At 35.7% G+C, this 21044-nt stretch overlaps 1 protein-coding gene across 1 annotated transcript in view; it reads right to left on the minus strand.

The window, feature by feature from the left end:
- CAMK4 (calcium/calmodulin dependent protein kinase IV) overlaps positions 1–21044 on the minus strand; it is a gene marked incomplete at its 3' end in the record, with an annotated part of 218155 nt that overhangs the window by 100466 nt on the left and 96645 nt on the right. The window contains exon 2 of the mRNA XM_082836203.1: positions 3214–3292. Within this exon, the coding sequence (XP_082692329.1) occupies positions 3214–3292 (79 nt within the window). The remainder of the gene's footprint in view (positions 1–3213; positions 3293–21044) is intronic.

The raw sequence follows: 21044 nt of genomic DNA on the forward strand, positions 1-21044 counted from the left end.
ACTAAATCCTTCCTAAAATATTAAGCTATGAGAAAGGAACATAATATTGCCACAAAATAAATTTTGGGTAAACTGTCCTGAAACAGCTTTTAAACAGATCCTGGGGAAGAGGATTATTGTTATCAAATAATTAACTTGTGGAAGAGATAGGGAAATTTCCTTGGACTTAAAAACATTTATATATGAATCTAATCACCTATAAAATGGATAGGTTTTCTTATGTTTATTAGTTTCTTGAATGTGATAAAAGTTTTATTCAACTTCAGATAGATTATTGAGTGGAATATTTTGAACTTCACCTTAGAGGTCCTCTTTTATTGATAGGATTTTGGATGGAATTGTGTTCCCCCCTCCAAAATATGTTGAAGTACTAACCCCCTAGTCCTTAAAAATGTGACTTTATCTGGGAATTAGTTGTTGTAAATATAGGTAGTTAATTTTAGATGAGGTCATACTGGAGTACGGTGGGCCCCTAATCCAATAGAACTGGTGTCCTTATATGAAGAGGGAAATGTGAACACAGACATGCAGAGAGGGAACATGATATGAAGACATGCAGGGAGAAGACTGCCATGTGACAATGAAGATAGAGATTAGAGTGATGCAATGACAAGTCAAGGAACATCAAGCATTGCTGATGGCCACCAGAAGCTAGGAGAGAGGCATGGAACAAATTCTCCATCAGTGCCCTCAGAAGGAATCAACCTTGCCATCCCATCCCCTTGATTTCAGACTTCTAGACTTCAAAACTGTAAAAGAATAAATTTTAATTGTTCTAAGCCATCCAGTTTATGGTAGTTTATTACATCAGCCCTATGAAATTCTTACAGATAGTTGACAGATGATAGACAGACAAACAGATGTAGACAGATAATCTTTCAAACCTCTTAAGTTTGGGTCTAATCATAAAATGAGGACCCAAGGAATTATCCAATGAAGTGGTATAGTAGCACCAAAGTTGTTAGTTGAACCACGTAAAATTGTCATTTTTTATAGGTCAAGAATAGTTTAATAGATGAAGTTTTATGTGGCTCAATCTAATAAATAGATTACACAGATCATTCAAGTTTTCTGAAGCTCACTTTCCCCGTCAAGAGCAGATCTTTAACTGAATTTGCTAGAAGAATACTTTGTTTCCCCTACATCACTTTTCCTCCATAAATAGATTCTTAGTCTTAAAATAAGATCATAGGCTTCATTCATTTCATTTGGATAAGGAAGTTCTGTCTTCATGACCTATATAGAATTAAACGCTGGAGGCAATTTCTCTTTGAGGTTTTGCCTGCTATTCCTCTTGTTTATACATCTCTGGGCATGGTTGATTCTAGGAGACAATGCTGGGAATTCCATCTATGTTAAAAACTGAGGTTTCTCCAGGGGATTTCTCTCATTCCATTTGGTACAACAGTAACTGTGTTTGACAACATCTGCCTTACTGCATCTCTCTGCAGTTCCATCTGACACTTGGTTCCCGTCCACATTTTCTTCGTGCTTGTCTTCTGAACAAGATGTTTCCACAACAGAGGTGGAGGAGAGAAGACAGGGAGGGCAAATCAGAGCTTTACTTTCTCAATGAATAAAAGTCATGAACCCACCAAGTGTCTTCACTTCTCTCTTATTCCAATTCATTCAAAGATTTTTGACATAAACAAATATTCTCTAAACCAGCCCCTTGGTCCTTTGGGATTCTGAGCATTCACAAGTCATTTCTGAATACTCATTTTCCTAGATGTTTATATAGCTAGTGCCTTTCAAAGTTTCCTCAACTATGAAAATAAAATAACCACACACAAATTTTACTGACAATTTTTTAACCAGCAAGAAATGATACAACCAAGTCCAAAAACATCTCTTGTGTCACTACTGCTAAAGCATGCCAATATATTTTCATGAGAAGCAGATGTTTAACAGGAAATTCTATTTCATGAAATTTTAATAATCCTTAGTTCAAATACATTTTATGACTATAAGAAATTGATTTAAGAGAAAACTCCAAAGCTTATCAATCAAAAGCTGCCTCTACATTCTGGAATCATTGGCTACACCAAATAGGAAATCCAGAATAAAGACCTTATTAGGAGCAATTTAAACTATTACCTTCTTCAGTTATACTGTTCTTAGTGCTCAAGTGGCCTTAAATTCTAACAGATTGTTTGAAAATGTCATTCTACTTCTACTTGACTGAAAACATTGTGCCATTATTCTCTTCTTCATTATATGAGAGTCTAAAATTTCCGTGTGCCAGACAATACATAAACAGTTGGTGATATTAAGCTGACTTTAGAAAAAAAAAATCCCTTGGCCTCAAAGAGGTGTTATTTGACTTCAAAAGTTATAGTATGTCTCTCCTCAGCATATGTTACATCTGGGTTTTCAGAAATATATATATTTCACATATTTGTTCACATAAAATTTGAGAAAGGAAGAATTTGCTATAAAAGAATATGTTGTCTTTTTGTGGTTTTATAAGGGGAAATTACCTAAGGACAGAAAGTATAAGTAGGGCATTACAATGACAAATATTCTCTGGGGCACAGGGAGTATAAAAATGCCAGTATTACATGCTGACATTTGTATTTTGAACTCTCACCTTAGCATTTCTTACTTATTGGAGATGAGCCTAAGTAACTTTTGCCCCCTCAGCTCACCTACAAGCTTAGGGCAAGAAAAAAAAATCTGAAAACAAAATCCTTCCTTCTTGTTCAAATATGAACTTCTTCGATGAGCAGGTTCAGTCCCAGATACATTAGCATTTGCCTGGTTGTACTTTACTGAAGTAAACCCACCATTTGAAAATCAAGTTAGAAGCTGATGACTTCTTTAACAAATGCATCTATTTGTGTTTCATTTAGGTATTTTTAAATAGCAACCTTTTCTAGTATATTAAATTGTGATTGGAGATTATATAAATGTACATATATATCTGAAAACATGACAGGTATACAAAGCAAAGTTTACCTGGAAACTCTAAATGTCTTTCCATTCCATACTTCTCCTCCCCACAACTGTATCTAATTTGAGATCCAGTTGCTTTCAAAGAATCACAATTTCCATCAAAAACCAACCCATTTGGCTGCACTCTCATAATCATGATTCAAATGAGTTAGCTGCACATAGCAGCTCTCTGGCCCTTTTGTCCTTTGAATCAGGGCTCCTGCCTTCTCCAGGTCACAGATCCCTTAGAGATGCTATTATATAATGAAATAAACTTACTGTTTTCTTTAACACTTTGAGAGCATAAGGCTTCTGGGTCCCCTTCTGTTTGCATCTGTATACAATGGATGTAGCACCCCTTGAGGGGGAAAAAGACAAAAAGAAAATGTTATGCTTTGGACAAGAAATTAAGGGGAAAGCTTGAAAATAAGTATGTCTTACATTTACCCTCATAACTGACAAGTGTTTATAAGTTCTATTATAGGGCTGGCCCAACTGTTGAGAGGATTTTTTTCTCATAACTAAAGATAGTGTGCTCAGATTTTCCTGTCTGCTCTTTTTGTCCTAGCTCAACGCTATACAAGTAACCTGCCTAAGGCTGTTGCCTTCAGTCATCTCTGGAGAAGAGTAAGCCTTATGGCTTCAGGGAGAGGGTTTAATTTCAGCACTAGGCTGTAAGGGTCAGGAAAGTCTCCACTACTTGGCAAGGGTGCTGGGAACCCTTGAGAATTTACACCACTTCATTTGGTTCCCTGGCATTCTCCCAGAGCCAATATTATTCCAATAGAGATACTGGTTCCTTCATCTTGGTGAATACTGCTACCACTTACTCACACATGCCTAACAAAAATGATTATGTGAAATGTCCAGGAGAAAATCCTATTAAAATGGTCAAAGATATACAGAGAAAAAGTAAATTTATCACTCTATAAAAAACTTGGAGAAGTAGAGAAAGTTTTTTACTTGTAATGCAGAATGGTAAGAAGAAACTCAATAACTATCTTTATGTATGTGATACATGTGTGAAGTTACTAAAAAGAGAACATTAAAAAGCAGGACATTGTGGTCCTGATGCTTCCTCTCCAGTCATGAGAGCAAGAGAACAAGACAGAGATAAAAAGAGACGGAGCAGGCTTAAGTACAACCTTAGAGAACTTCAGATAAGTCTTAAAATAAGATCAGTTGAAGTAAATCTGTCATACTTTAAAGATTAGGCCAAAGGACCTCTCATGATACATTCAGTCCAGTGGTTCTGAAATTCTAAGAAAGAACAAAAGAAATATACAAATCAAGCATATTCCAAGCTACCCACGCACATCAAATTTTTAATAGACCCAGCAAGAGTCAAGAACTGGTGGTGTAAATGCTAATAGGTAAGAACAATTTCAACACATTTTTTTTAAACTGTGGTAAGATATAACATATACACAAAGAAATAAAGAGTTGCATCGGAATAAATGGAGGTAAATATAAAATTCTATTTTCTTTATTTTTAATTGCTCTAAATTATATCTATATAAAGCAGAAATATTAATTCACTGTTTATGGCATATGTAAAAGTAAAATGTATGACAAAAATAGCACAAAGAGTGGGAGAATTTGAGATAATACTGTTAAGTCCTTACATTACATGTTAAGTAGTATGATATTATTTAAAAGTAGACTCTGATTAATTAAAGATGTATACTGTGTAACCTAGGGCAATGAATAAAATAATTTTTAAAAGAAAAAAGTCAATAATGAAGCTAAAATGGAATAATCAGAAATGAAATGCTGGGGAACAAAACAAAATAAGAGATTAAAAAATAAAACAACTAACAATATGGTGTATTTTAATCCAATCATATAAAAATTACATTAAATGTAAATTTCATAAGCATATCAATTCAAAATAAAGATCATCAGTCACATGCTACAACAGACTCCACTTTATCTTCAGTCTCAATCTGTAGCAATGACCTAAACAAATAATTCCATGTTGTTTTAAGAAAATTTTGTTTATGCTGAAAATCTACCACACTAGGGTACCCTCCAAATTTTTTGTCATATGTAAACTCGTTCAGCCAATGACTTGTTTCTAATAAATGACTCATTACTTCAGGTTCAAAAAAATAAAGTAAAGATCATCAGATTAGATTGAAAAAATCAAGACCAAACTATACACCATATACAATTAACCAATTTTAAATATAAAGGGTAAATAGGTTAAAAATAAAATGATAGACGAGAGATACTATGAAAACACTAGACAAAAGAAAGCAGGAGTAGCTATATTAATATCATGTCAACCAGACTTCAAACTAAGGATAAAGATGAACACGACTTAATTATTACGAGGTCTATTCCACAAAATGACGTAACAAATGTAAATGTGTATGCACCTAACAACAGTGCTTCAAAATACATGAAGCAAAAACTGATAAAACTGAACAGAGAAACAGACAAATCCACAAATACAGCTGGAGACATCAACACACCCTCTCAGCAGTTAATAGAGAAAGCAGAAAAATTACCACTGAGGATATGGAGGACATGAACAACATTATCAACTAAACTAAGTTAAATGACATTTAGAAAACAAAAACAGCAGAATACACTTTCTCTTTGAAGTTAAAAGATTCATAAACTTGATTTCCTGACTTAGTATAATGCTACAGTAATCAGAGAGTGGTACTGAAGGAAGAATAAACATGTAGACAAATGGAATGGAAAAAAGAATCCAGAAATAGTTGTACACATATATGGCTAATTGGTTTCTGACAAAGGTAAATAAATAGGCAATTTGGTGGAGAAAGGACAGTTTCACCAAGTATAAATAGTGCTGGAACAACTGGATACACATATGCAAAAAACAAAAGTAAAAACAAAAAGCCTTTATCCAAGCTCACACTCTATGAAAAAATTACTCAAAATGGGTCATAAGTATAAATGTAAAACCTATAATTCTAAAACTTAAAAAAAGAAGAAAATTTTGTGACCTTTAGTTAGGCAATGATTTCTTACATACACAGCCCAAAGCACAATAATTCAAAGAACAAAAAATAAATTGGATTTAATTTAAATTAAAAATGTCTGCTTTATGAAAGACACAGACAAGGAGAAAGTTTTTATAATCACATATCTGATAAAGGACTTGTATCTAGAATTACAAACAAACTCAAAGCCCAATAATAAGAAAGTAATGCATTTTAAAGATGGGGCAAAGATTTGAATACATATTTCACCAAAGAAAATATATGGATGGCAAAAAGCACAAAGAAAGATGCCCAACATCATTAGTCATTAGGGAAATGCAAATTAAAACCACAATGAATCACTGTAGAAATCAAAGAGGAAATCAAAAAATACCTAGAAACAAATGACAATGAAAACACAACGACCCAAAACCTATGGGATGCAGCAAAAGCAGTTCTAAGGGGGAAGTTTATAGCAATACAATCCTACATCAAGAAGCAAGATATATCTTTTTTTTTTAAAGGGTTTTTTTTTTATTATGTGTAACACAAAGTTATTTAAGTCAATAAATTTTTAAGGAATTTCACACGTTCTGATTCTTTCCACTGCCAATCACCTTAGTTCCTCCAAACTCATAATCTTCAAGATAAAATAGCCCTTTCAAAAAGAAGTTATCATGTGAGTCAGCCCACAATTCTTTTAGTTAGGCTTCTTTGATCTCCAATGAAATATGGACACACTCCAAAATTCCCCACCTGTAATCTTTGGGATCCAATTTCCTCAAGTGATTTACTTTAGGACCATGTTTAGGGTCAGGAGATGGATCTGCCTGGTTCTGAATTTGACACCCTCTAAAAATGTATTAGGTTCAAATCATATTCACTCCTAAGCCATCACACCCTAGAACAGTACAGATCATTGGGATATGCCAATACCTAAGATAAAAAGTTTGTTAGGTTTTTCATAGTTTACTTGGCAGCTGTCTTGTAGTTCTTTCCCACAGATCTAACAGGTAGTTCTATGAGTAAAGGAAACCACACAGTTAATCTATGAGGCATTTCCAACCATCTATGTTTACAGAAAAAGCCTCAACAAGAAATATCTTAAATAAACAACTTAACCTTACACCTTAACCTTACACCTAAAGCAATTAGAGAAAGAAGAACAAAAAAACCCCAAAGTTAGCAGAAGGAAAGAAATCATAAAGATCAGATGAGAAATAAATGAAAGAGAAATGAAGAAAACAATAGCAAAGATCAATAAAACTAAAAGCTGGTTCTTTGAGAAGATAAGCAAAATTGATAAACCATTAGCCAGACTCATCACTAAAAAAAGGGAGAAGACTCAAATCAATAGAATTAGAAATGAAAAAGGAGAAGTAACAACTGACACTGCAGAAATACAAAGGACCATAAGAGATTACTACAAGCAACTATATGCCCATAAAATGGACAACCTGGAAGAAATGGACAAATTCTTAGAAAAGCACAACCTTCCGAGATGGAACCAGGAAGAAACATAAAATATAAACAGACCAATCAAAAGCACTGAAATTGAGAATGTGATTAAAAATCTTCCAACAAACAAAAGCCCAAGACCAGATGGCTTCACAGGCGAATTCTATCAAAGAGCTATACCTATCCTTCTCAAAAATCTTCCAAAATATAGAAGAGGGAGGAACACTCCCAAACTCATTCTACAATGCCACCATCACCCTGATACCAAAACCAGACTAAGATGTCACAAAGAAAGAAAACTACAGGCCAATATCACTGATGAACATAAATGCAGAAATCCTAAACAAAATACTAGCAAACAGAATCCAACAGCACATTAAAGGATCATATGCCATGATCAAGTGGGGTTTATCCCAGGAATGCAAGGATTCTTCAATATACGCAAATCAATCAATGTGATACACCATATTAACAAACTGACGGATAAAAACCATATGATAATCTCAATAGATGCAGAAAAAGCTTTCGACAAAAGTCAACACCCATTTATAATAAAAACCCTCCAGAAAGTAGGCATTCAGGGAACTTACCTCAACATAATAAAGGCCATATATGACAAAGCAAAGCCAACATCATTCTCAATGGTGAAAAACTGAAACCATTTCCACTAAGTTCAGGAACAAGACAAGGTTGCTCACTCTCACCACTATTTTTTTTTTTTTTTTTTTTTTGCTGTACGCGGGCCTCTCACTGTTGTGGCCTCTGCCGCTGCGGAGCACAGGCTCCAGACGCGCAGGCTCAGCGGCCATGGCTCACGGGCCCAGCCGCTCCGCGGCATGTGGGATCTTCCCAGACCGGGGCACGAACCCGCGTCCCCTGCATCGGCAGGCGGACTCCCAACCACCGCGCCACCAGGGAAGCCCCTCACCACTATTATTCAACATAGTTTGGGAAGTTTTAGCCACAGCAATCACAGAAGAGAAGGAAATAAAAGGAATCCAAATCAGAAAAGATGAAGTAAAACTGTCACTGTTTGCAGATGACATGATACTCTATGTAAAGAATCCTAAAGATGCAACCAGAAAACTACTCTAGCTAATCAATGAATCTGGCAAAGTAGCAGGATACAAAATTAATGTACAGAAATCTCTTGCATTCCTAAACACTAAGGATGAAAAATCTGAAAGTGAAATTAAGAAAACACTCCCATTTACCATTGCAACAAAAAGAATAAAATACCTAGGAATAAACCTACCTAAGGAGACAAAAGACCTGTGTGCAGAAAACTATAAGACACTGATGAAAGAAATTAAAGATGACATAAATAGATGGAGAGATATACCATGTTCGTGAATTGGAAGAATCAATAATGTGATAATGACTATACTACCCAAAGCAATCTACAGATTCAATACAATCCCTATCAAACTACCAACGGCATTTTTCACAGAACTAGAATAAAAAATTTCACGATTTGTATGGAAACACAAAAGACCCCGAATAGCCAAAGCAATCTTGAGAAAGAAAAATGCAGCTAGAGGAATCAGGCTCCCTGACTTCAGATTATACTACAAAGCTACAGTAATGAAGATAGTATGGTACTGGCAGAAAAGCAGAAAGATAGATCAATGGAACAGGATAGAAAGGCCAAAGATAAACCCACGCACATATGGTCACCTTATCTTTGATAAAGGAGGCAAGAATATACAATGGACAAAAGACAGCCTCTTCAATAAGTGGTACTGGGAAAACTGGGCAGCTATATGTAAAAGAATGAAATTAGAACACTCCCTAACACCATACACAAAAATAAGCTCAAAATGGATTAAAGATCTAAATGTAAGGCCAGACACTATAAAACTCGTAGAGGAAAACATAGGCAGAACACTCTATGACATAAATCACAGCAAGATCCTTTTTGACCCACCTCCTAGAGAAATGGAAATAAAAAGAAAAATAAATGAATGAGACCTAATGAAACTTCAAAACTTTTTCACAGCAAAGGAAACCATAAACGAGATGAAAAGACAACCCTCAGAATGGGAGAAAATATTAGCAAATGAAGCAACTGACAAAGGATTAATCTCCAAAATTTACAAGCAGCTCATGCAGTTCAATATCAAAAAAACAAACAACCCAATCCAAAAATGGGCAGAAAATCTAAATAGACATTTCTCCACAGAAGATATACAGATAGCCCACAAACACATGAAAGAATGCTCAACATCTAACTAATCATTAGAGAAACGCAAATCAAAAGTACAATGAGGTGTCACCTCACACCAGTCAGAATGGCCATCATCAAAAAATCTACAAACAATAAATGCTGGAGAGGGTGTGGAGAAAAGGGAACCCTCTTGCACTGTTGGTGGGAATATAAATTGACACAGTCACTATGGAGAACAGTATGGAGGTTCCTTAAAATACTAAAAATAGAACTACCATATGACCCAGCTATCCTACGACTGGGCATATACCCTGAGACATCCGTAATTCAAAAAGAGTCATGTATGGCTTCCCTGGTGGCGCAGTGGTTGAGAGTCTGCCTGCCGATGCAGGGGACGCGGGTTCGTGTCCCGGTCTGGGAGGATCCCATGTGCCACAGAGCGGCTGGGCCCATGAGCCATGGCCGCTGGGCCTGTGCGTCCGGAGCCTGTGCTCCGCAACGGGAGAGGCCACAGCAGTGAGATGCCCGCGTAACGCAAAAAAAAAAAAAAAAAAAAAAGTCATGTACAACAATGTTCATTGCAGCTCTATAAACAATAGCCAGGACATGGAAGCAACCTAAGTGTCCATCGACAGATGAATGGATAAAGAAGATGTGGCACATATTTACAATGGAATATTACTCAGCCATAAAAAGAAATGAAATTGAGTAATTTGTAGTGAGGTGGATGGACCTAGAGTTTGTCACACAGAGTGAAGTAAGTCAGAGAGAGAAAAACAAATACTGTATGCTAACATATATGGAATCTAAAAAAAAAAAAAGGTTATGAAGAACCTAGAGGCAGGACAGGAATAAAGATGCAGACATAGAGAACGGACTTGAGGACACAGGGAGGGGGAAGGGTAAGCTGGGACGAAGTGAGAGAGTGGCATGGACTTATATATACTACCTAATGTAAATAGATAGCTAGTGGGAAGCAGCTACATAGCACAGGGAGATCAGCTTTGTGCTTTGTGACTGCCTAGAGGGGTGGGATAGGGAGGGCTGCAGGGAGACACAAGAGGGAAGAGATATGGGGATATATGTATATGTATAGCTGATTCACTTTGCTATAAAGTAGAAACTAATACACCATTGTGAAGCAATTATATTCCAATAAAGATGTTAAAAAAACCCAAAAGACAGAATAAAACCACAATGAGATACAACTATACTCTTACTGGAATGTCTAAGAAAAGAGAGAGAGAGAGAGAGAGAGAGAGAGAGGCAATACCATGGCTGGCAAGGATGTAGAGCAACTGAAATTTATACACTGCTGGAAGGAATGCAAAATGATACAGCCACTTTGGAAAACAGCTTTGCAGTTTCTTATAAAATTAAGAATACCATACCATTGAAAGCTATGTTCACTCACAAATTTGAACATGAAACTTTATAGCAGCTTGTCAGTAATCAGGAAACACTACAAACAACTCCCATATCCCTCAACTGAGAAATGAGTAGAATACTCATAAATAAAATGGAATGAACTAGGATACACACAATAACTTGGATGATTCTCTAACATAGTATCCTAAGTGAAAGAAGCCAGGCTCAAAAGGATGTATATTGTATGACTCCACTTATATAATATTCTTGCAAAGACAGTAGGGACAGAAAATAGATCAGTGGCTAAGAAGTGCGGGACGGACTGACTACAAGTGAGTATGGGAGAATTTCCTAGCATAATGAAATTGTTCTGTATCTTGTCTGTGGTGGTTTTTACATAACTATATACATTTGTCCAAACAGGTAGAACTGTGCAATAGAATGGGTGAAATTTATAATTATATAATTTAGAGTTATACGTTAATAAAAATACAGTAAAAAACCTTTCCAAGAAAACTGTATTGTTCAAAAGTAAGATTAAAAAACCACACTACCAAAATGTAGCCTATAACATTCAACTTACTCTATTTTCATTTAATGGCAACTGATGAAATAAAAACAAAAAAGAAAGAAAATAAAAAAGAAAATAAATATAAAGGGATGTGATTTGCAAACACTGAAGAAAACTAAAAATTTAATTTTTATACCAATTGAAAAATTAATATTATTCAAGAATTCATGTAAAAGAAAATATATTAAATAGCATCCATTCCTTAATTTCCTTATCACAGTAAATTAACCTATCAATAATTTCAATATATAAATCATTACCATAACAACAGCTTTCAAAGAAATTTTAACAAAATACATTCTTGTCTGATCAAGCTCAAGATACAAGTATGCTAGAAATAACAAACATTTTTTAATTTTCGTGTATGAAGAATCCATTAAGAATGTCCAATTTATTTTGTTAAGTAATTGTCTTGTTAATATTAATAGAACTTTTAATTTTTTCCCAGTTATACCGAGATATAATTGACACATAGCAGTGTGTAAGTTTAAGGTGTACAGGGTAATGATTTGATATAAATAGGTATTGCAAAATTTATACCACAATATAATTAGTTAATATATCCATCACCTCACATAGTTATAATTTTAGAAATAACTTTTTAAAGGATGTAAAGATCAAATTAAAAGAACAGAACAGCCCAAACAAACTTATATGAAAATAACACCTCAGTAATTTAATCTGTATTCTTTGCTAAAATTAAACAATTAATTTAAATCATTTAATGTCTGTAAATATAATTTTAGAAAGAAACCACACTTTCAGTATGTTTATATAAAAAAAATATTTTGTATATTAACAGTAAATTTTTAATAAAGAAATTTTTGTTAAAGTGTTGTATCTACATTTCAAAATAAATTGTATAAAGAGAGAATCGCCATAAAATTTCCTGAGATACAAAGGAAGCAAGAAGATTACAATAGAGGATTTTATATTCATGGACTTATTCAACTGGAAAAATATTCATTACTCATTTCTATTCATTTATAACATATTCTTTAACGAAAAGGCCAAAGAATATAGGAATTATTTTGGTTAGAATTTTTTTTTGCTATAAGTTTGGTGAGAAACTCAATACTTTTTTGGAGTCCGGGCCTAACTTCTACTTTCACATTAGTTTTCTTTAAAGAAATTTTGTAACATTATCACTATTTAGATACAGCCTTGTCTAATATGGTTGATAATTTTAAACAAAGTTAAAAGCAAGAAGTTAAAAATGTCAACTACCATGTTTCACTGCAGAGAAAGAGAAGGTAGTCAAACCTACAACAGGTTTGTAAAATCATTTATAGTATGTGTATATGATAACCATAATACTAGGTATATATTATATACACATACTATATATAGTATATATATATATAGTGCATATACACAGTGTATATATAGTGTATGTATGTGTGTGCAGTGTGTGTGTGTATATATATATATATATATATATATAATGCACACACATACACCATTGCCCTGTAAAGCTGTGAAGAAGCACTTGATGTTGGTACCTAGCACTGTGTCCAAACTTATAGATATGGGGGAAAAGCACCAGATACAATCTTTCCTTGAAGACATTTCAAGCAGAGCCCCTTGCTACCACATTTAGAACTATTTAGTACAGAAAAGGGTTTTTTTTATCCTATTGCTCACCTTTACAGGCTCCTCATGGTCAACACTTAGGGGACAACTATCAAAAATGTTTTTCATCTCTCTTATAACACAGGTTTTTTTCTTTTCTTTTCTTTATAATCTCACCTTTTTACTCTTCCCTCTTCTCTTTTTTCTTCTTTTAGAAAAACAAGATTGGCTAAAGATTGGTTTAATTTTTCCCTTCAAAAGAAATCCAAGTGCATTAACATAACTGTCCACCCACTGGCTGAGAGATAGATATACAAATGCATTCAAAGGGCCAGTCAGAGGTCAATCTGCTTCGAAATGGAAGCAGGAAGTCCGACGTCTGGATTCACATCAGTGTTTTAGGGAATTAGGATGGTTGCACAATGTCAAGACAATTTATAATCACTGGCATTCTCCCATTAAGGGAGGTTATAAATCAGAGACTGGCTTTCTGGGGGAGGACCTAGTGGGACATTTGTGACTGGGTTGAAGCAATAGAGCTTGTCTTCCCTTGGCACCAAACATAAAACTTGCTTTTTGGAAATGTAAGAGAACTTCAGGTATGGAATCTCTTAAGATATAGAACTGTCTGGAAGGACTGTTGACTACTCTGTTGTTTGGTCCCAGCTGTATCTCTGTAATGACATGCTTCACAGCCATGTAAAATGGTCTTTGCCAAGCATATTAGGCCTCATAGGTTAGTTTTTTAAATTAATTAATTTATTTTTGGCTGTGTTGGGTCTTCATTGCTGTGCGCGGGACTTCTCTAGTTGTGGCAAATGGGGGCTACCGTTCGTGGTGGTGAATGGGCTTCTCATTGCAGTGGCTTCTCTTGTTGCAGAGCACGGGCTCTAGGCATGCCAGCTTCAGTAGCCGTGGTGCACGGGCTCAGTAGTTGTGGTTCGCAGGCTCAGTAGTTGTGACTCATGGGCTTAGTTGCTCCTCAGCACGTGGGATCTTCGTGGACCAGGGATCGAACCCGTGTCCCCTGCATTGGAAGGTAGATTCTTAACCATTGCACCACCAGGGAAGTCCTAGGCCTCATAAGTTATTAAAGACTTTCACCTTTTTTTTTTTTAATGGGAGGAGTCTTGAAATGGAACCAAAGAGTCTTGTTACCTTTTTCTGATGTTGAAGGTGCTTGGTTAAAGAATATAGTTATGTCAAAATATTAACCATTTCTAAACATTTCAATGCATTTATTTCTTGCTCTTCTGTTTGTTTTTACATTTGATTTTTAATTTTTTTTATTTCCAAGGTGTGTATGTGCGTGCAAAAAAGATCCTCCTAATGTTCATTATGAAAAGGTTTAAGAGCAAAGATGTGATTTATAAGAACTGTCAATCAGATGTTGAAAATATGTGTGTGACTCTGTATAGCACTGTATTTCTTCCACATGATTGACTTGCTATTATTTAACAAGCCTGTTCTTTTCACTGATTTTGATTAGATGAATTATTAAAGAAGACTGGTTATAACCTCAAAATTGATTCTTCTTAGGGGTGAAAGTAGAGTCATATTCAGGAACAGGAGGCTGAAAAGTTAAAGTCTCTGAGTGTTTAATGTCAGCATACATCTGGCTCCATTCCAGCGATAGTTTTTCATTGTTTCATTCTCTCTCTCCGTCAGCTGCAACTCCTCAATGTTCTTCACTACTTAAGTGTTTCAAGATGTTCTTTGGTCACCAAAGATTAAAAAAAAACAAACCTTAAACCAACAAAGAACAGAAGAAAAAAAATTGCTGAAATGATTTAATTACTGATTTGGCATTTTCAACCTACAACTTGAAGAATGGCTGACCTTTAGAATTTAGAAAGTTGCTATTAGACCTAGAGTTTTTCCAAGTCAATTAAATTTTACAATCTTAAAGTAAATCTCAAAAATATCATATCAAGGAATGATACTGAACCCCAGACCTTAAGAAGTGCTCAAGGCCCAAAGTTTTAATAAGCTTGAGTTCAGAGTCTGTCCATAACTGCACTCCCTTCTCTGGTTCACTGACTTGCTAAATCCTGCAGGGAGAAAGAGCAAGCACTCCATTTCAGTAACAGGGTCATATCACGTCCTCTTACTCGGGGAATTATATTGACTCTTGTAGCTGTCTCCCTGAAGGATTCTCATTTGTCTTTTTACTCTGAGGTCAGCTTAGTCTTATCCACTGTATTTTATGTCTAATTCCTGACCTATATTCCCTTCCTCAAGACCTATACACATTGCCAAGTGTTTAACTTTTCAACTCTGATCACCAACTCAGATCATAAACCATTATATTCTCTACTTAGTGTGTCTCTAGTTTTCTCACAACCCTGCTTGTCTGGTTAACAATTTCTTTCAATGGTTGCCTGACAGCACCTAGCTGTGACTTTGCTCCTAGTGCCTGAATCTCTGCAAGGACTTGCTGATACCTTTTGTTCCAAAAATTTAACAAAACCCCTGTCCTAAGGTAAACTAAGAGCTTAAGAAGCTTTAGAATCCAAATGCTGAATTTTGGCCACCGCAAAGTAAGTAAAAAACAACTTCAAATTATCAGGCTGCCTTAAGTATTTATTCTCAATGACAAAGTGATGTGACAGTAAAAATTGTAAATATAAAAGGTCTTAATGCTGTTGGCCATCAGTATCAATTATTCACTTTTTTTTTTTTTTTTTTTTTTTGCGGTACGCGGGCCTCTCATTGTTTTGGCCTCCCCCCATTGCGGAGCACAGGCTCTGGACGTGCAGGCTCTGCGGCCATGGCTCACGGGCCTAGCTGCTCGGCGGCATGTGGGATCTTCCCGGACCAGGGCACGAACCCGTGTCCCCTGCATCGGCAGGTGGACTCTCAACCACTGAGCCACCAGGGAAGCCCCAATTATTCACTTTTTATGAGGACTTTATTTTTCTTTTCTCTTTGAATGGGTGTGTGCACATGCATGCAGCACACAAAGAATTGATTTTCCAATCAAGCATTTAATGCCACAATACATTTGAGGACAGCTATGGCTCTTCTTTTTCCACATCTACCCTCCATTGCCAGTCCCATTTTCTTCTATTCCATACTATCTACTATATTTAATACGTATCCATCTAATCCAACTTCCACACCTTCACTTAAGCTTGTTAACATCAAATGCAATATGTACTATTGTTTTTGTATACTATTTATCATAATTTTTTTGGCTTTATGGAGATGTAATTGAGATATTACATTGTGTAAGGTTAAGGTGTACAGCATGTTGATCTGATACAAGTACATATTGTGAAATGACTATCACAGTTGTGTTAGTTAACACTTCCATCATCACCTCACATAATTATTTCTGGCGAGAACATTCAAAATACATTCTTTTAGCAACTTTCAAGTATATAATATAGTATTTATTGTTAACTATAATCACCATGCTGTACATTAGATCCCCAGAACTTATTTACCTTGTAACTGGAAGTTTGTACCCTTTGACCTACATCTCCCCATAACCCCCATCTCCCAGCCTCTGACAACCACCATTCTACTCTATTTCTACAAGTTTGGCTTTTTTATATTCCACATATAAGTGATATCACATAGTATTTGTCTTCCTCTGTCTGACATTTCACTTAGCATAATGCCCTCAAGGTCCATTCATGCTGTCACAAATGGCAGGATGTTCTTTCTCATTACTGAATTTCATATATATATATATACACACACACACACACACACACGTTGATGGGCACTTAGGTTGTTACCTTGGATATTGTGAATAATGCTGCAGTGAACACAGGAGTGCAGATATCTTTTTGAGATACTGGTTTAGTTTCCTTTGGATATATACCCAGAAGTGGTATTGCTGGATTATATAGTTCTATTTTTTAATTTTTTCTTTCTTTTTTTTTTTTTTACAAGCAACCTGAGGGTCTCTCACTGTTGTGGCCTCTCCCATTGAGGAGCACAGGCTCTGGACGCACAGGCCCAGCGGCCATGGCTCACGGGCCCAGCCGCTCCGTGGAATGTGGGACCCTCCTGGACCGGCGCACGAACCCGTGTCCCCTGCATCGGCAGGCGGACTCTCAACCACTGCGCCACCAGGGAAACCCCTATTTTTAATTTTTTGAGGATCCTCCATGTTGTTTTCTATAGAGGCTGCACCAATTTACATTCCCATCAACATAAAGTTTTCCTTTTCTCCATATTCTCACCAACACTTATCTCTTGTCTTCTTGATGACAGCCATTCTAACAGGTGTGAGATGATATCTCATTGTGGTTTTGATTTGCATTTTCCCAGATGATTAGAGATGTTGAGCATCATTTCATGTAACTATTGGCCGTCTGGATGTCTTCTTTGGAAAAATGTCTATTTGGTTCCTCTGCCCATTTTTTAATCAGATTGTTTTCTACCTTTTAATGGCAGCATTTAGTTCATTTACATTTAATATTACTAGTGATATGATTGGGTTTAAGTCATCCACATTGCTATTTGTTTTTTGTTTCATTTGTTCTTTGTTCCTTTTTCTACATTTTACTGCTGTCCTTTGGATTGAGTATTTTAGTATTTTCAGTATCTATTTTATCACCTCTCTTGGCCTTTACAGTATACCTCATTATTTTGTTAATGGTTGTTCTCAGGATTACAGTATACATCTTTAACTTATCATAGTCGGCTCATAGCTAATACTGTAAAATACAAGAACCTCAAAACAGTAATTCCATTAACCACCTTCCCTTCTTTCTCTATTCTTTAGTTATTGTTTTTGTATATTTTACTTCAAATGACTAGTTTTTTAAAAGATATTAAGGGAAGGGTGAAAACTATTTTATATTACCTATATTCTTCTATTTCCAGTCTGAATTTCTGTCTGGTATTATTTCCCTTCAGCCCAAAGAACTTCCTTTAGCACTGCTCGTAGTTCAAGTGCACTGACAGTAGATATGCTCAGTGTTCATTTATTTTTAAATGTCTTTATTTTACTCTCATTTTTGAGAGATATTTTCACTAGATACAGAATTCTGAAGTGACAGGGTTTTTTTTTTCCAGCACTTAAAAGGTGTTGTCCCATTATCTTCTGCCCTGTTTTTTTTTTCTGATGAGGTATTAGCTGTAATTTGTATCACTGTTCTCTGTATGTATATATCATATCATCTTCAGTTGCTTTAAAGATTTTTCCATTTATCTTCGTTTTTTGGCTTTAGACTATATGCCTAGTTTTGGTTTTCTGTTCATTTATTATGCTTGCTGCTCAATGAGCTTCTTAAATCTGCAACGTTCCTCACCACATTTGACAAATGTTTTCCCATTATTTCTTTAAACATTTTTCTCCTGCCCAATTCTTTCTCTCCTCTTCCTCTGGGATGCATATTATGTGTATAATAGCCTTCTGGATATTTTCCCACAAGTTATTGGGACGCTGTTCCTTTTTTACCAATTGTTTTTTCTCTATTCTTCAAATTGGATTTCTATTGCTTGTCTTCAAGTTCACTGACTCTTTCTTCTGCAGCCTCCAATCCACTCTTAAGCCTATGGATTTTTAATTTCATGTGATGTGCTTTTCAATTCTAAAATTTCCGTTAGGCTCTTTTTTATAGTTTGCATTTCTGTGCTGAGATACCCCATATGTTTACTCATTATGCCCAACTTGTTGTTTCACATGCCTGACTGTATGTACCACAGTTGCTTTATACTCCTCCTCTGCTTATTCCAACATCTGGGTCATCTCCAAGTCTGTTTTATTAACTGCTCTTCTCCCTTGATTATGGGTCTAATTTCCTGCTTTTCTGAACATCTAGTATTCTTTGATTGTGTAATAGACACTTTAAAATGATACACATTAGGTAGTCAGGATTATATTATCTTGTTTTAAAGAGAGTTGACTTTTTTTAGTGGCAGGCAGTTATACTGTTGACAAATCTTTCTGATCCTGTCAAGTTTGGTTTTACTTGTTATTAGGACAGATCAATTTGGGTTTTTCTTGGTCCATAATCATGGCCCTTGCTCAAGGGTATGATCTTTACTCATAAAGGTAAGGTACAAACTTTTTGAAGTCTCAACCGAATATCTGAGGTGCTCAGTGAAGTCTCTTCACCCTGGCTTGGCCAGAGACCCAGTGTCTTCTAAGAGTACATGCCTATCTTCCTTTTGATATCTCTGTTAGCTCTCAACCCATCCACAGGAGCACACTGCTCGTGCTTACCCTCATAAAGTCTCACCATACATCATCCCCAGTTAGAGAGCCAAGATGAAAATGGCACTCACCTTGTGATTTCCTTCTCTCAGGGTTAAAAGCCCTGTGCTGCCCATTATTTGATGCCTGAAAACAACTGTCTCATGCATTATGTCCAAATAGTTTTTGGAAGTGTAAGTGTAGTATCTTGTACTCCATCATTTCCAGAGCAGAACTCCTCCTTACTGTCTTAATTTTTATCACCTCATTAAGTTAATGTGAGACATTATTATTGCAAAGGAGAAAATATATTTATTCTTTATGCATTTATTAATAGTACGTTACAAATGTTGACAAAGCTTTGATTGAAGGAAATTAGCAAATGATAAATCTATAAGGGCAGAATTAAGAAATTTCCCTTTGGAATTCCCAGCAGCTTTTTAAACATCAACAGTTTCTGTTACTGCTTCTGGAGGAAAAAGGAATTTTGAGGCATGAGATATAATTTTCTTATGTCAAAACACTGTGCCTAAGAATTTTTCCTGTTGAATAGATGATCAAACAGGCATATTTTAGGACAAAATAACTAACTCATTTTAGATCACAGGCCTTGAGACTACCCCCAATGCCACTTCTAAAAGATTTTTGTGGCTGAAAGCTGTACCAGATGGCTGATACAAACAAGGAAGAGATTTCATCTCTCCCAGCTGTGACTTACTTTGTCTCTGGCATTTAGCTATGTCTAGCATTTAATGTTATGAAAATGTAAGGATTAGAAATCAGTATGATCACTCCTTTAACAAGAGGCTTAGCAGAGGCAAGGCTGGTAGCTTCTTTAGCACACAGATACGTTTGTTTGGCCTGCACAGGGTTTTTTAAAAAATGTCGAATATCTTGCCAAGATTTAAATATTGAGAGATTTTATCAAAAAATTCAGATTTCCAGTTTCTCTTGAATCTGGCAACACTAATTTTTAATTTGGGTCCAGTAGTAGTTGGTAGAGCCAGAGAAGCAGCTGTCTTTTAGAAATGGCTTGTGGTCCCCTTACCTTTATACATTTATACCACCTCCCAGCTCCTATGGCACACATTTGCCTCCTTCAATCTAATAACATTCAGGAAGTAGGAATAGTTGGCAACCAAAGCAGATAAATGTCTAAAAGCTCCTTTCTAGAGATGTAGGTGGGATTATCAATTTCTAGAACTTATTCCATTTCTCCACTTTAACACTCAGTTTAGTGGTTAGAAGTGCATGATAATTATTCCATTTCACTGTACTAAAGACACCACTGATTTTAAGAGGCATCATTATGCTTTGATCACTAAAAAAAAGTAAAGCTCCTACCATTTAACTATGATATCCCATGGACTGAAAGCTGCATCTTGATTGCAGAGATGTGAAAATGTGAAAGATTATGCATATGAATATGATTAATAAAATGCTTTCTAGTTTACAGATCAATTTCCATTTCTTCATAATTTCCATTCTCAATGCCATAACCTCTTAAATAAGCTCCAGGCCTCTAATCTCACTCCTCTTCAGTCCTCCTCCATTCAACTAGTAGAACTATCTTTCTAGAACAGAAATCAGACCATGTCTGTCCTCTATGCTCCAGTTTCCTTAGCATGTCATGTCAGACCACACCCTATCTTGGCTTTCTCTTTTCTGTTCTCGCCTTCTCTTGCCCCTGCTTTTGTTTCTAGCAATACCAAATTCACTGAGTCTTTGAGCATGCTGTCTTTTTTGTTTACATTACCTCTTCTCAATTTTCTGGTTAATCAGATTTTCATTCTTTTTTTTTTTTTTTTGTGGTATGCAGGCCTCTCACTGTTGTGGCCTCTCCCGATGGGAAGCACAGGCTCC

Source organism: Leucopleurus acutus, assembly GCF_964270905.1.
Source record: "Leucopleurus acutus genome assembly, chromosome: 3".
NCBI lineage: Eukaryota > Metazoa > Chordata > Mammalia > Artiodactyla > Delphinidae > Leucopleurus > Leucopleurus acutus.